General features: G+C 43.8%; 1 protein-coding gene across 1 annotated transcript; it reads right to left on the bottom strand.

The window, feature by feature from the left end:
* Positions 1-783: 783 nt before the first annotated feature.
* Positions 784-17352, bottom strand: arsb (arylsulfatase B). The gene is made up of 8 exons (XM_056433257.1): positions 16971-17352; positions 14692-14878; positions 14415-14605; positions 12945-13152; positions 10686-10926; positions 9538-9608; positions 3171-3302; positions 784-2167 (listed from the first exon to the last, which is right to left on the bottom strand). Exons 1-8 carry the CDS (start codon positions 17214-17216, stop codon positions 1911-1913), a joined length of 1533 nt encoding a protein of 510 aa, XP_056289232.1. The 5' UTR covers positions 17217-17352; the 3' UTR covers positions 784-1910.
* Positions 17353-17703: the final 351 nt, after the last annotated feature.

The raw sequence follows: 17703 nt of genomic DNA, 5'->3' as shown, positions 1-17703 counted from the left end.
GAATGGATTAAGTAACTTTAATAATTGTTTTTGTTTGTATGCAAATCAATTTAATGTTTACATACTAAAATTAAGTTTAATCACATGTGATGCAGCTGAAAGCGAGAGATAACACACCTATCTGTCGAGGACGATGCTAAATTAGCTTAGCATAAAGAGTGGGAATAGGGGGAAACAGCTAGCATGGCTCTGTAGAACGGGAAAGGCTTACCTGCATGTTTCATATCAACATATAGTGGATGAACTAAAAGTATTTTTCATTCAGTTTCAAGCTAGCCGTTTCCAGTCTTTATGAAACAAAATTAAACAATAAAAACCAACAACTTTTGTCTTTCATGGCGATATGTCTCACAATCTCTCAAAGAAACACACATTTATAAAAGGAAACGAGAGTATGTGACATCTTGCTGTTCTCCACACTAAGCTGCATTGTTGTTGTTGTTGTTTGCCTCCCCACTCAGCCGCCAATCAACACCCATGACAGGTTAAGGGTCACAGCCCACGTGAGAACAGCGCCGCCCATTTCCTGTGGTGGTCTGCAAGCTGCCGCCAGTGGAGGTCAAAGGTCAAAGAGCGTGGCTGTATTAAGGAAATGAGTTTCTCCTGCTTACATTTTAAATATGCAGATTATCCCTTTTGGAAGCATCAGATTTTCTTTTTCCTCACATTTCCAAACTCTAAAACTAGAAATGCGCCGACTCGTGAACAACTGGACGGGAACTAAGACCCCTGAAGAAAGAGCGTGTCGTTAGCGTCCAGAATCATAACGCTCAACCTTTTAACTCATTCTCACCTCTTGTTTATTATGTTTTTTTTTCACCAGACAAAACACACACATTCGGCAACACATCTTGAGCCTTGACAAGTAGCACTTACGAATAGCGTGATGTAAACAATTCATTAAAAAAAACCAAAAGTACAGCGCAGTTCAATCAAAGCAACATATTTTAACCCTGCATTCATATTTTTAGGGGAAATACGAAAACATTTATATATTATCAACTCATAAAAGATCATGTTTGCAAACAGTTGCATATTTACACTTCCAGCAGTTAGGAGCACGATTACATATTTACTGGTTACATATTTAAAAAGATATTTTCATGATCTAATGGATGTCCATATTTAATATTTCCCCAAACTTCCAGCGAAAAAGTGGATTTAAACTTTTTATTTTTTTATTTGTCATTTCATTTCAAGAAGACAAAATATAAAAAATATATATCTTTGAAGATACAAGCTTTGGTCGTCTGCTATTTGGTGACGGGGGGAAAGAAGGATTGTTTGTTTCTCAGAGCTTGTTTACTTTAAAAAGGTTCCTGCTGCTGACGGGACGTACACAGATGAGAGCTGTGGGACTCAACCGAAACAACGAGCTAAAAGATGCTACAACGCTGCGCCGCTGCGTGGAGTCTGAAGACAAGTTACGCATCGAAATCAAAAATATAAAAAAACGTTACGAGCGTCTGCATTCTCTTGAACGCAGCTCACGTTTTGCTCTCTCCCGCACGATCCTTAAAAAGCACCTAAAAAAATATACCTTATACCATTTCTCCCAGGTTTAAAAACAAGTTTGACACCACATGCAAAGGAGCCTGTGGCTTGTCAACTGTAGATAAATGAAGTGTAAATACCTGAAGCACCGATGGGGGGGGGGGGGGGAGATAGTCTTTACTGATCAGCAACATGTGTAGCTGACGCCGTTTACGCATTCGCTTCGACTAAACCTCGGAAAGCATCTCAGAGCCGGGACGCTCTAGTCGCCCGTGTATAAAAATTCGGATTAAAAAACCCCCAACAGAATCAGCGATTTTAGACCGCTGTGATCCGTCTTCATGTCGTCAACAGAGTAAAACAAATGTCCCCGCGATACCCGCCAAGTGCATCCACCTTCACGCCCTCACCGCCGCTCAAGCCCAGGGTCCCCAGGCTCCAGAGGGGCCCGGATCACACCGGGGGTCCTCGTCGGGGAAGTTGATCGGCTGAGCGCTCCTCTGGTGCTGGTGGAGCCGGCTGAGGAGGTTATCCACGATGCCGGGGAAGGAGGCGGACACTTCGTCCCTCTCCTGCGGATCCTTTTCGATGTTAAACAGCATCACGGGCTTCAGAGGATCCCGCGGGCCGTCGGACTCGTTGTGGCCGGGCCGCGGGAACCAAACGTCACAACCTGCAGGAGGACCATGAAGGAAGAGGAGCTCAGTGGCAGGTAGGTGGTGTGTACTTTAGTGCTTTCATTCAATGCGCTGCATGGCGGAGGGAAAGGCTCAGAATCATTGTTTGAGGTGAAAAAGGTAAAAGTACTCAGGTGAAAAATAAATATGATAAGTTTAAATATACTTCTCATATTTATTGAAGCCCTACCAATTATAAGTATACTTAAAGTGTGTTATTTTGGATCAACTCATTTTGTACTTAATAAATTTAAGTTGTGATTAAATAGTATTTAAGTAATATTTGAAGTGTGTCAAGTATTTTCTTTGTTGCTAAATTGGAACAACTTAAAGTATACTTGGCACAATATAAGTACATGACTGTGTTTGCAAATATTCATGCCAATAGTTCACTTAAATTATATTTGTATTGTATTTAAAGAATATTTGAAATTAATATTGTGTATATATCCACTATCAGTGCCGCTGCTAGCCATGTCGGTGCCCTAAGCATAACTCCTTCGTTACCATTTTATAACCACTTTTATAAATATATCTCTTGTTCTGCCTGTTTTGTGATATACATGTCTAAAAGGTGCCTAATATTTCTATACTGAAATAATAATGGCATTATAATTATTATAACTATGAGGATTTTTTTAGTTGTCTATTTTTTGGTGCCCCCTCAGGACTTGGTGCCCTACGTTATGGGATAAAAAGTTGATTAAAAAAAATGTCTTTAGTCTTCTATCCTACCCCATTAATCATCTCACAACCCTTAGATTATCACTGAACTTAACTAACTATATAAAGTAGGTCAAACTAGCTCCGCCAATAAATAGCCAATTTTATTGCTCAGTGGAAACGGCCTCATAACCGGTTCCTCCCAGTAACTTGAAGTACATTTTGCTAATGAAACCGTTGTGGTGTTACTTCAGAGATAACAAGTAAATGGACTTCTGTGCATTTCATTTTCCGCTGAGACTAAACACGGCCTAGAGGGAGGCGGAGGACACTGACCCGGGTAGCCAGTCAGCAGCTTCCAGTGGGTGGATCGGATGGCGGCGTGAATGGACACATTGAAGCCGCCGTCGGGCCGGAGGCGTCCGTCGACCGCCTGAGCCGAAGTACGCCGACTCCGCTTGCCAGGACCTGCGGAGCGCGAGAGGACAGGAGCGGATCACGGAGGTCATCTTCTCTCCAACAACACGCACAGCACTAGAAAACGCCGATTAGGCCGATATTAAAACTCTGTGGACGGCTATGTAAACCACACCAGTTGGTAGACTGGCTCCAAGTGGCTGCGCATACCTGGGAATCAAGTGAAGGTGTCAAAATAAATACGGCAATAAGAAAAGCCCTCTTTTTGTGCTTTTAAAAAGAAGAAAAAAATCTTTAAAAAACAGCAGGAATTGAGCACTTCAAAGTAATCATTTCCTTAAGAGAACAGAAATTATTGCACGTATGAATTTCCTCAACGAAAAAAAAACATGTGGAACTTTTAGGGCCGGAGGAATTTGACAAATCTGGTGGCAACGTGGTCGACGGTGCACCGGTCTCTTCATCTCGGCCAAGCACAATGAATAATTTGCCATTACTGCCGTTGGGCAGATTTAAGCGGTATGAAAACGATCAAACTGGCACCAATTCACCACTTTCAGAAAGCAAAAGCATTTATCTTTGAGAGGAACGTCTGCAGCCTCCAGCTGCTCCTGCTCTTACGGGAAAATGTCTCCCAGCAGAGCGCACACCTTTCTCCAAAAAAAAAAAAAAAAAAAAAGCCTCGAGAGCGTTCTCAGGTTCAAGCTGCGCGTGACCCCGACAATATGGTCCCGATTAGACAGATTTGAGAGTATTCTCGACGACCCAACGCTGTCAAAAGCAAGTATTCCACCCACATTCTCTGCATATAGACAAATCCCCGCCCACACAAAGCCAACTCGCTTTTTATAAGTCGACCCGACCACAGCGACATCACTGGAGGATTAAAACATGTCCGATCTCAGCGTTTTTCTGCGACCACATGACAGAAGCCTCCACGTCGATTTCTTCACTGACGACTGTGCAAAATGCCGTGTGGGTATCCTAATTGTTCACACATGCACCGACTACGCCGAGGCCCCGGACCGAACCGGATTCGTGTAACCAACCAGACGTGCGGAGGAGGCTGGTTGAAAAGGGTTGGTCGTGTTACGCAAGCAAGTGGCTTCGATTTTCATTTCCGAGCTCTTCTTCCACTCGCTTCTTTAACCCTCCTGTTACCTTTAGGGTCAATTTGACCCCATTCAATGTTTAACGTCGGTGTTCTTTGGGGTCAATTTGACCCCAGGCTGTTTTTCACTGTGTCAAACATATAAGAAATATCAACTTTTTTATATATTTAAAGGGCTATTTAGGTAGTCAACAAACAAACATAAAGTACCTCACACTTAAACTTGGGAAACAATATTAATTCTAATAATTTTCTGGAGGTTTTAAATGCTGGGGTCAAATTGACCCCGAGGGTAAAATATGTTAGTAAATGTTAAGGTAACAGGAGGGTTAAGATCGGGGGCCTCTCAAACACCAGCACGCCTCACATTCATTCCTTTGCATGAGGGCGTCAAAGCTTTGAGGCCTCGCTCATCTGGATCCACAGGACAATCCACACAAAAAATGAGGGAGGCAAAGTGTGTGGGCAGGGAGGGGGAGGGAGGGGGGAGTGGGAAGAGACCAGAGGAGGTTCGGTGGGGGTGATTTAAGGCCTGGGCCAAGTCCAGGGTTTCTCCGCGAGGAGTTCAGGGACCCCTCTGTGACCCATTTAGTCGTCGGGATCCCTCTTCTCACACAGCGAGCGCAAAGAACGGTGGACTTGAAAAGGAGGACGTGTATAAAAAAAGAGAAAAAAGGGGGACAAAGCTCTTTCATGAGCTATAAAGAATTTTAAAAAACGGGGGGAGAAAGCCGGGGTCCTCAAAGAGGGGCCGGGTTAATAGGAAAAGAGGAATCTGGGCCTGGAATGCATCAGGAGGAGCCGGTTGTCACTGTGGAGGCGGACAATAAAGACGGGAACATAAAACATGGACGCCTGTAAAGCAGCAGCGCTGCGGAGGAATCGGATGGAAATGACCCGCGGTAAACTTGGAGGAGAACTTGCTTTCAGAAAATCTGATGAATCCATGATTGGATTGTAAAAAAGTGCATTCATTTAAAACTATTTGGGTCTTTTTCCAGCAGTCCTTGTTGACGTTGTTTGAGACGGAATGTGAAAAGAGTCGCTCGTCTTACAACAAAACATCCGCTCCACGGAACGTTTTAACACATTTCAGCTCATTGTTTTGTTTTTATAGCCCGGAACTTTATAATGTTTTGGTCTCACGGCGGTCATCAACAATGTTCCCATTCAGCCCTTATAAAGACTTTTTTAAAAAAGAGATACTATGCCGATGTTGTGGTTACAGCTTGTTACGCTGCACCCAAGAGGCCCAAATAAATATATGAACGCTTTAGAAAAGAGGAGAGGTTAAATTGACCCTCGCTGTACAAAACCAGTTCTTACACATGTTTGTGTTACCTCACAGCCAACAATGGAGATGGCATTGGAACATGATCCCTCACTGGCTTGAAGCCAAGACGGAACCTGGACCTGAATCTGTGATTCAGTTGCTAGGCAGATCGTAGATTATGAATCATAAATCGTCGCACACCGATTACCAAACGCTGCGTACGGTGTTGAGCGGCAATGAAGAGTCTTTAGAAGAACTGCTCTGTTCAGAGATGACGACACCGGTATGCATCTATTCTCATGAGGAGCCATGATGTGCCCATTACGGCACATCTGTGAAACATTTCAGCAACAAAAAAAATCCTCCTCCTCCTCCTATTTTTAAAACGTGTAACCAAAAGGTGCAGCATTCACCACAAAGTCAGAAATAGTGGCTTCAAGACCAGGACCACCTAATGGGGGACACACACACACACACACACACACACACACACACACACACACACACACACACACACACACACACACACACACACACACACACACACACACACACACACACACACACACACACACACACACACACACACACACACACACACACACACACACACACACCGTGCAGGATTCCCCTCCGGCCGGGTTCCTCGTAAACTCTCAATCCACTCAAACCGATTTCAAACCCTCATAACAAACACACGGCGTGTTCATCATTGGGGGAACGTTACGTAAAGCCGAGCTATTCTTAGGCCCCCGGTCTTCTCTGACTTGAGTTAATTGGATCCACGATGTCCGCCGTGTTTGTGAATACTGGCTCAATGAGCCTCTTGATACTTGAGGGCCGCGATGGAAGGAAGGAAGGGGGGGGAGAGAATTAAAACAACACAACCTTCCGCGAAACCGGCGCATACATACCACAAGATTGGGCATTGAGTTATGAACATTTGGCATTAGTTGCATGCAATTGGACACAAATGTATCGGTAAATGTAAAAAAAGATGTTGACCTTTTTGACCTTTGACTGACTTGATTGATTTGATATAAAATCCCAAAAGGGTCCCGTGGATAATAACCAATCATCCACCAATTTCATGCGATTCGGTTCAATTTTTTTTTTTTTTTTGAATAACGCGCACAATAAATAAATAAATAAATAATAAATAAATACACGGCGATCAAAACATAACCTTCCGCATTTTCAATGCGAAGGTAACAAAGGGATACACATTTGCAGACATCGTGAACACCGGGAGGAGGGGGAAGAGGAGGAGGGCACATGAGATTTCCATCACCTCGACACACTTTATCAAATAGTTTTCACTGGTACGTTAAAGAAATGTTGTACGTAGTCGGGTGACTAACACGTAACTCAATTGCCTCGTAAGAGCAAATCTATATCAGTCCGCCCTGTGACAGACTGGTGACCAGTCCTCCCTCCCAGTGGGAGCTGGGAAAAGACTCCCACTGGTGCACAGGATTTATTGACAGAGAATCGCTGCACGAGTTGAAACCGGCGGTTCAGAGATTACCGGATTATCAAACGACTGGAGAAGCTTCAGACTCCTCCCAGACACCCTTCAAAAACACGAAAGGCACAAAATAACCGATCGCGACTCTTTATGAATGCACCGCGTGTTTATGACGAGGGTTTGAATGGATGAAGAGTTGACGAGGAACCCGGCTGGAGGGGAACCTCACATGGCGTCTGGATTATGATCAGTGGATGTCCCTTAATCTCAGCAGCTTCGGGAAATGTAAATGCACGTTAATTTCAGTGAGGGTAATATTTAGATGACGATCAAAAGCAGTTTTTATTTGAATGTAAACAGTCTTGAATTCAAATGAAACATCTTCTACTTGTGCACACATTTGAGCCAGTTTGATTTTTTCAGAGTCACGCTACTGCGATCGTTTGGTTTTTACCTTCGCATTGAAAATGCGGAAGGTTATGTTTTGATCGCCGTGTATTTATTTATTTATTTGTATGCGTGTTACTCGCATAACACAAAAAGTATTAAACCGAATCACATGAAATTTGGTGGGATGATTGGTTACTCTCCGGGGACCATTTGATTAGATATTGGGATCAATCGGGTCAAAGGTCAAGGTCAAGAAAAGGTCAACATCTTCTTTTTACCATTGCACAGTCAATTTTTATCCAATTGGCATGCAACTAATGCCAACATGTTCATAATGCAATGCCCAATCTTGTGGTATGCGAAGGTATGCGCTCTACCGAGTTTAAGGTTTAAGGTTTTTTATTTGCCATCTGTGCCTAGACCAGCAGTCCAGACACATCGGAATTATTTTTGCAGGGTTCTCCGAGTCAAGAGGTACAAAACAACACACTATAATAACAGTAACAGTGCCCATTCTAGTTATATATATATGTTTAGAAATACGGGAATAACGGGACACATGTTCGGACTATCTCGTGGAAGACGAGACGTGTTGAAGTCTGTCGTCCAGATGAAAGAGCACTCCAGTCGTTGTGTCAAGAATGAAGAAAGAAGGAGAGCGCCGAGTGAGATGTTCAAACGCCGGACGCCTCATCCCACGTCTGAAAGGTGTGACGGTGGTGATGTGTTTCTAAAGCGTGTGGACGCCACTTCAGTTAGACTCCAAAAGTCCCAACAACACAAACCAACTGCTGTTTTTTCCCAATGCAGACTGGTGGAGAGTCTTTGGAGAGAATGTCGATCACGCCTTCAGTTCCCCGTTGGAAAGGTCCGTCTAGCAGCTAATTGAAGTGGTGAAAGTATTCTAAATATAGCGTGGACTTAATCAGATGCTTTAACCCTCCTGTTACCTTTCGGGTCAATTTGACCCCATTCAATGTTTAACGTCGGTATTCTTTGGGGTCAATTTGACCCCAGGCTGTTTTTCACTGTGTCAAACATATAAGAATCCAGAACGGCACTTCTTTCATTATAGCGCATAAGATTGGATTTTGAATTGAATTATTTTTGGCATTAGTTGCATGCCAATTGGATTGGAAAAAAATGTAAAAATGTAAAAAAAAAGATGACCTGACCATGACTGACCTTGACCTTGACCTTGTTGATTGATCCAAAATATAAAAAAATAATTCAATCGGATAATAAACAATCATCCACCAAATTGTACACGATCTTGTTCATACTTTTTTGAGTTTTACGAAACACAATACAACAAAATAAAAATAGCGCTCAAAAACATAACCTTCCGGCATTTTCAATGCGAAGGTAAATATCGACTTTTTTATATATTTAAAGGGCTATTTAGGTAGTCAACAAACAAACATAAAGTACCTCACACTTAAAATTGGAAAACAATATTAATTCTAATAATTTTCTGGAGGTTTTAATTGCTGGGGTCAAATTGACCCCGAGAGTAAAATATGTCAGTAAATATAAAGGTAACAGGAGGGTTAAACATTGAATGGGGTCAAATTGACCCTAAGGCAACAGGAGGGTTAAGTTTATGTCCGACACGTCCACAGCAGGACGTTGCTTTGCTGCTCCTCCAAACTTTTTTAAATTGTTTTTATGAAAGCAAGTGATGGACGACTGGGAGGATTTTCCTCATTTCCGTTTGCCGGAGAGAAGACATGCAGCCGCATCGGTATGAAACGACCGGGTGAGGCGATCTCAGCCCGTTGGCAGCGAAGCGGTGGGATCTCTGCGGCGAGTGTCGGCCAACGTTTGTAGTTCACGAGATCGCGTTTCAAAACGTCAGAACTCTCTCTCCACCAGATGGACATGTCCACTGTTCACGCGCTCTTACGCAGCAGATGGAGGACAGGAAACCCCCAACTGGGTCCTAATCCTGAAATGAAACCCTCCGGGGGGGGGGGGGGGTATTCGATGGTATATGTTGGGATGCACAGAGCGTACAGACTTACAGAGAAACACGGGAACTTACATTGAGCGATGTCGACATACAGAGGGTCGATGTTGTGCAGCAGCTCCAGTCGGGGAGAGGCAAATCCTTTGCTGTAACATTAAAAAAAAAAGCAGAACATATGGATACACACACACACACACACAGTCTGACTCATGCACCGTAAAATCCACTGGGATCTGTAAATGTAAACCAGCTGGCTGTTGTTCATATGCTCTAACCGCACTCCACCACAGAGAATACACACTCCCAGTGACCACGGTGTGTGATAACACACCTAAAATAACTATCTTCTGCCTAACTACTGGTCCGGGCCTTTTATTTGCTGGCGTTATTTTTTTTTTCTCCATTTGCTGCTTTTTCTTTTTTTTTCTTTTACAAGGTCGAGCCAATAAAAATAAAAATAAAAAACAGAAATTAAAACTGCAAAGCGGCGGAAAAACAAAAGCAGAAAGTTTGCATTCTGGTGCAGCGAGCCGGCGGTCAGCTGATGCGCGTCGGCCAATCGAGTCCCAGAGAAGGCCGGGAAGTAGTAGTTAGCGGTCCTGGCTGAGCCTTGATTTTCTGCTGCAGCCCTCAATTTCACCTCCTTTTCGTTGCGTCCGCATTTAAGTTTACAAATATAACGTGTCAGTCGGCGACGGCCTGTGTGACGATCTGCACACGGGAAAGTGAAAAGTGCATCTGCGGTGAGTCGCAAACAGTTTGCAAAAGATCTTCAAAAGCAATAATTAAAATATATATTACCTATAATTTTTTTTTTACAACTTCTCAGGTGTGCTGCCAGATGAAGGGATTGGCAGCTAAACTAATGAGCTCATCCAATAGCAGGCTGGCTCGGTGGGGATGGAGAGAGGAGAGAGGGGAGGGGGGAGGGGAAGACGACTGCAGAGTTGTGTGAGAATGACTGATGGAATTTCCTTCTCTTTGAGCTCCCATTGCCCCAGTAACAAAGGGCTTATTGAAGGAGCTGGGGCTCCGACAAGGAAAAAAGACGTGGGGTCAGGGAGACGGGCAGAGGGAGATCACAAGGTGTGTGGGGGGGGGAGCAGGCTGTCAAACGTTAAGAACACGGTATCGCTCACACTGGTAAACTCTGACCTGCCAATTCTCACACACACAAACTCTCTCTCACACACACAAACTCTCTCACACACAGCTCAGCTCACCTGATTGCGTTCCACACGTTGAACCCGTCCAGCGGCCTCGAGGAGTTGCACCCTCCTGCCAGGCCGACGAGGGTCGGCAACCAATCGGAGACGTGGATGAGTTCCCGGCAGACGGTCCCGGGTCGCTTCAGCAGCGGGCTGGCGACGAAGCCGACTCCCCGGATCCCGCCTTCCCACAGAGACCACTTCCTCCCTCGCAGAGGCCAGTTGCTGCCGCCGCTCAGCGTCTGACCGCCGTTATCTGGGGGGGACGAAATGTCAAGACGCAAGGAGATAAAAACATATATATAAATAAGTGACTAAATACTATAACAATCAAATCATGAAAATGAGATCCAGTGAAATGCTCAAGGAGAGCCTAACCCAAACGTGTATATGCAGTATTAAGAGCAGAGTGGCAATATGGCTTTTCATTTAGTTTTTTCCCCAAAATATGTTATCCAGAAAAAAAGTTGAAATGATAAATTAACAAATCGGAAAGTAGTAATTTCCACCGAGTTTGTGGAGAGAACACCACGCGCAGAACAAAGTCTGGGGTAAAAGAAAAAACAAAAGTAGAGGTAAGACTGAGTTTCGACGGTATCAAATATAAATGTTGACCCGATGGCGGTGAGGTGATTGTGGAGCCGACACACCTGATCCTCGAGGTGGCGCTGGAGGAAAAGTCGGAGGATCACCAAAGTCATTAAGAGCCATCCTCTGTGGGACATGAATGTGAAACACGTCTGTATAATATTTAATGGTAATCAATGGACACGTTGTTGAGAGATTTCAGTCTGAATCAACAGAGCCGTTGACCACTGTCATCAACCCAATGAGCCTGTCCAGTATTAACACACTTGACCAATCACATCCAGGCGGGGCTCCCCGTGCAATGAGAGTCCAGGAAGTAGTCCGTGCCGATTCACGAACTGTTCTGGAAACGACCGTCTGCTCTCTGAATGCCTTTTCAAGCTGCTCCGGCTCCCTTGAGGCCGATTCTCTCTCTCCTTCTCTCCCTCCCTCCCTCTCTCCCTCCAGTTTCCCCTCAAGCTCTTTCGCCTAATTTACTTACAGTAAAGTCCCGGTGAGGCAGAAAGTTTCATCACGAAGGAACTTCAAGGTTAGAGCTCAATCCTTTCCCGTCGAGCCTGACACACGTGGCCCAATAACAACAGCTTGAACATGACTTGTAGATATGACGAATAAAAGCCGTTGATAGAGCCGACGACGGGATGTTTATGCGTTTTGGAACTCTATCCTGTGTATGACATAACATCCGTGCATCACATTGACACAGAAGGTAGGAGGAAGGATTTGGAGGGGGGTTTTTCCCCCTCGGTGTCTGCCCGGCACATGGTCGGCTGAGTCCTTCCACTCCAATGTGTGGAAGGGGAACAATGAAACAGGCCACCTACCGCAGGCATGAAGAGAAAGAAGGAGGGGAGGAAAAAAACCGTTGCACTTTGCTTTCACAGCATTGTTCCTGTCTTCTAATTACCCTTAAAAAAAAAAGAACTAACAATAATCCTCAAAGGGAGTTACCTACTTCAGACGTGATCCATTGGAATGCGCCCGAGCAGGCGCATGTTGGGATCATCGCTCCTCTTTAACGTATTCACCGGTGTGTTCGCCATTAAAAGGTCAAAAATGATCGTTTCAAGAGTCAACCGGACTGCGTGGTGTGTGTGGAAGCCAATGAAAGCGTCCGTTAAATGTCCACATGCACCGTGACCAGGAGCAAAACACTGCTCCCTAGTGGACAGTTGGTGGATTACAGGATCTCTTTCCTTTTCATTTGCAAACACCAAACGTGGAAGGATATCCGTTTACATGCACCCCCCCTCTTGTGTAATAACATGTATAATCAATCCATTTGATGCGTTAACTCAATAAGCCCGTCGCCTGAACTCCTCTCAACCTTTGGAGAGTTGGCATTGGCGCACAAAGAGTAGATGTGGTTTGGAGTCTGTGGACATCAAATGTAATTGGCTCTTTGCTGAGCACTCACTACTTTAGTTTCTATTCTGGCACACTATTTAAAAAAAAAAAAGAGTTAGACAGAGACGGACAATAAAAGCAGCGGAAAGTATATTCGCATTCCCAGGAGGCGTCCACCTGATTATCCTATTTATGTGTAAATAAAACTGAAATGTCAGAGGTGAACTCTGATGCAGTAAGATGATCCGGTGCGTCGGTGATGTGCAGCATTTGCTTCCATCTTTAAAAGAACTAAACGTTTCCACAGAGGATGATCTGTTCCTCGGTACGAACACGTACCCGTCGAGAACACCAGGACCGTGTCGTCCCAAAGGCCCCGCTCCTGCAAAGACCGAGTGATGTTGCCCACCGCCTCGTCCATGGCGGACACCATGCCGGCGTACAGCCTGCGCTGGGGGTCTTCGATGAAACCGTAGGGGGCCAGGTAGCGCTCGGGCACCTGCAGGGGACTGTGGACGGCTTGCAGCGCCACGTAGAGGAAGAGCGGCTGCGAGACGGAAGAGAACGGCACGTGAAGACTCGCCCGACAGTCGGAATGCGTCGCCACATCAGACAGACTGGCTAGACTCTCTCACAAGTTCTCTATTCAAAATCCTGCTTACCTAAAAGTACAGTCATGTTATCAGTGAAATGTACAGCAATAATCAGGAGGACAAGTGGTTGTTTTGTACGTTAATTAATACATTTCTTTGCAGACAGTTAAAGTGCAACATAATGCTTCATTAAGAGTCTTGCTTCTGACAATCTGAGTCCAATATTCTCTCTTTTAGCTCATTTTCTGGTCTCCACCAACTCCTGAGGGACACATCTGTCTAGCTGCTAAACGCTCCTCTACGTTCGCCAGTTGGCCTTGAACCGCGTCGGCCTGTTGCAGTTGTATTGACGTCAGTCGACTTGTAACTAATCTTTTCTTAATGCTACAAAATGGCAAAGTACACAAATGTCTTGAATGTTTCACAGCAAAAAAACACTTAATATGAAAATCAGTATATATTACATCAGAGTGAGTATATTTAAATGTGACATATATAGAGAAATAATAAGGTGAAATAAGTTCTCTAAGGTCCACGTCTGTAACCTCTTTCTAGGTGGCAAAGATCATTAGATGACTGAAATTAGAATTGACTGTGTGCGTGCGTGTGTCTATGTATGCATCCATGTACACTACCGTTCAAAAGTTTGGGGTCATCCAATTTCGTGTCTTCCATGAAAACTCACTTTTATTTATCAAATGAATTGAAAATTGAATAGAAAATATAGTCAAGACATTGACAAGGTTAGAAATAATGATTAATATTTGAAGTATTAATTTTGTTCTTCAAACTTCAAGCTCAAAGGAAGGCCAGTTGTATAGCTTATATCACCAGCATAACTGTTTTCAGCTGTGCTAGCATAATTGCACAAGGGTTTTCTAATCAGACATTAGTCTTCTAAGGCGATTAGAAAACACAAATGTACCATTAGAACACTGGAGTGATAGTTGATGGAAATGGGCCTCTATACACCTATGGAGATATTTCATAAGAAACCAGACGTTTCCACCTAGAATAGTCATTTACCACATTAACAATGTAGAGAGCGTATTTTTGATTAATGTTATCTTTATTGAAAAAAACAGTGCTTTTCTTTGAAAAATAAAGACATTTCTAAGTGACCCCAAACTTTTGAACGGTAGTGTATGCCTGCATGTGTGTGTGTATGTATGCATCCATGTATGCCTGCATGTGTGTGTGTATGTATGTGCGTCACCTTATCAGGGTTGTGTTTTTCAATAATTCCGGTTGCCCTCTCGCTGAACATCTCAGTGGAATAAACTCCTTGGTATCCCGTGGCGACCTCCTCTCCGTCCCGCAGGTCCAACGCACAGCGAGTCATGTTCAGAGCCGCGATGCGAGTGCAGGAGACATGAGTGAAGTAATCCTCGCTGCCCGACAGGTAGCCTGGTGCACACAGTATTCATCTTAGTAACGTTAGAAATACAACGGCCCCCATAGTTGCATCAGTGTCTGTTATTAATGAAATATACCAAAGTATGTGTCGAAGCCGCGGCGCGTGGGCAGACACTCCTTCTTGTACATGCCCAGGTGCCACTTGCCCACCATGTGTGTGTCGTAGCCCGCCTCCTTCATGCGCTGAGGCAGCAGTTTCTCCTCCAGAGGCACACAGTAGGGCTGACAGGGCCAGATGATCTGATGCTGCATGCCCGTGTGGATCTGAGGAGGTTAATACAACATTTGACATAGTTAGGAAATATGTAGTCCTTGTGTTGAAAATACCACAACGGAACATGTAAGAAAAGCAAAAAGGGGAAGCAGCGGGGGAGTGATGCAGAGAGAAGTTTCCAAATAAGGACTTTGTCCTTTTCTTCTTTTTTCCACCGTTGTTTAAATTAAATTGTTGTTCTTCTAAAAGTGCCCAAAGCAAGGAGGAGGCTCCTTGAATGTGACATGATTTGCTTCGTGTTCAAACAAGGACCAAATTGTAGGTTCTCCAGTATGTCCGCTCTGACAGGTTTACATTCGTCTGACAGGTTTAGTTACTAATACTGTATCAACTGAAGGGTTTCCTTTTGTGTTGAGAAAATCCTCATACTTTGTTCAATAAATACACCTGTTATAAAAAAAGGAGGAGCTGGAAAAAAATGCATCTTTGCAAAGAAGATGCATTCATGTAGATTAAAGCAGTTTTTCAACACACACATTAATGCAGGAGGAATAATAATCCAGAAACATCAGATAAGACAGTTACTGCACAATGAGTACTGTTCACACCTGCTCAAAGATCAGTGTCACACGCCGTGCAGGGCGATGTGACCAACCCTAGAAATAGGGTGAAGCAGGCAGCAAGGTGCGGTGTTACACCCCTACTGGTTTTCAAACCTACTGGTTTCCCTGCGCGTTGTGTTCTCTTAACATCTGCAGCGGGGCTCTGTCTCGCGCACCAGATTCGTCACACATTCACAAACATATTGCTGGAGATCTTCAAGCCACCTTTCATATCCATTTCGGCGATTACGATTGTATAAGTGAACAGTGCATCACAGCCACGGATGAAGAAATACATTTTAGAAAAAATAAAAATAAAAAGATCGCCCGACCTGGTTTCGATCTCTTTCACGCAAAAGGAGACTGCACTCAAAGATGCGCAGTCTGTGCACTGCACCACCAGATATTAGTTTCAGCTCAAGTAATTTATATATTGATCCATTAAGTCACATTTCTTATTTTTTCATGGGAACAGTTTGGTCGAAGGGATCTGAGACAACTGGTTACCTTGAGCGGATATGTACACTTTGAAACATGTTTAGCGATGCTTGTTCGCAACACTTTTGCCACACAATACCGACGCATTTTGACAACAACTAATTGACTTTCGTGACGAGTATACAATGACGATGGTACTGTGAAAATAAATTAGAAACATTGCGAACACTGAGCAACAGGAAGAATGGAATACTAGTAATGTTCTATCTACAAAACAATGTAGAACATATTGCTGGAGCTCTTGAAGCCACATGTCACATGTATTTACAGTTGTGCAAGTAAGCACCACGTCACACATGACGAAACACATGTAGGAATGTATTTTTATGAAAGATCGCAACGACCTGGATTCGATCTCTGTCGAGCAAAAAAGATGATGTCCAGTTCATCATCGCTGGTGCTTCTGATTGCACCACCAGTAAACACAAAAGTATAAGACATTTAAAAAGCTATTCTTAATGTCACATCTCGTGTCCAGGGAACTGTTTGGTGTCAGGGATTTGAAACAACTAGTTGCCTCGGGCGGATATTAAAGCTTCCAAACATATTCAGCGATGCTTTTATAAATAATATTCAGACTTGCATACCATAATACAAAAATAATAACTATATTTACATATCACACAAATTATTCACAGCCGTCAAAACAAAAATCTAACACAACGGCCAAGATAGACAGTGAAAGAAAACATGCTGGACAGCAGAAGTCCAGTGTCTGCCACTTTTTCCATTTATACTAATGTCGCTAAGTTATTAATTGATTCTGATAACATGATTTGCAATTGGACGGCTTATTTTCAGATTTGAGGTCTGTGAAGCATTTGCTAAACTCGTGGAATATATAAATAAAGTTTATCAATACAATTTTTGTGTTATGATAGTCTGAATATTATTTATAAAAGCATGGCTGAACAAGTCAATTAGTTGTCAAAATGCGTCGGTATTGTGTGGCAAAAGTGTTGCGAACAAGCATCGCTAAACATGTTTCAAAGTGTACATATACGCTCAAGGTAACCAGTTGGGGTGCAACACCGGTCCTCACCTGGTACCTCCCGGTCATGAGCTGGTTCCTGGACGGTGTGCACAGGGGCTGGACGTAGTAGTTCTCCAGCCGGACTCCTCCTGCCGACAGCTTGTCCAGGTTCGGGGTGATGATCTCAGAGTTGTGATAGCCGACATCGTTCCAACCAAAGTCATCCGCAAGGATGAAGACGACGTGAGGCGGCCGCGCTGCTAAAGACACCGGAAAACTTGCACAAAACACACTTATGAAAAGCGAAAAGTCCATCGCTAGTTTCTAGGTCTGAGCCTCGTTAGTCGAAATAGTTTGTCGAGAGCGTCCGTTGGGTTTTATGTGTCGGTTAAAGAAAGACGTAAACGTGGCTTCGTTAACTGGTGAGTCCCTTCATTGTGATGATATACGAATCAAATCATTGAAGTATAAAGGTTACAACCCCATCCAGCTGTCACTTCCGTATTATGCAGGTTGAAAACGCACATCGTCTGCGGTGGCCAATCAGATGCCTAGAAGAACAGCCAATCACGTGAAGGTATGGAAGCCGACATGGGTAAATATACATACGCTTCGCGTCGGTGAGAAAAGCGGTCGAAATCAACGACGCATGGGGGATTGGATTAGAGCTGAAGCCATTTGTTGATTAATCGATTAGCTGATCAACAAATAATTAATCAACAATAATAATAATTTGATAATAGATCGTTTGAGTCACTTTCCAAGTAAAAATATCTCTAAAATTGGCAATTTGAATGTCACT

Source organism: Pseudoliparis swirei, chromosome 15 (genome assembly GCF_029220125.1).
Source record: "Pseudoliparis swirei isolate HS2019 ecotype Mariana Trench chromosome 15, NWPU_hadal_v1, whole genome shotgun sequence".
NCBI lineage: Eukaryota > Metazoa > Chordata > Actinopteri > Perciformes > Liparidae > Pseudoliparis > Pseudoliparis swirei.
Note: the sequence above shows the minus strand (reverse complement) of the source record. Positions and strands in the feature narration are given on the sequence as shown.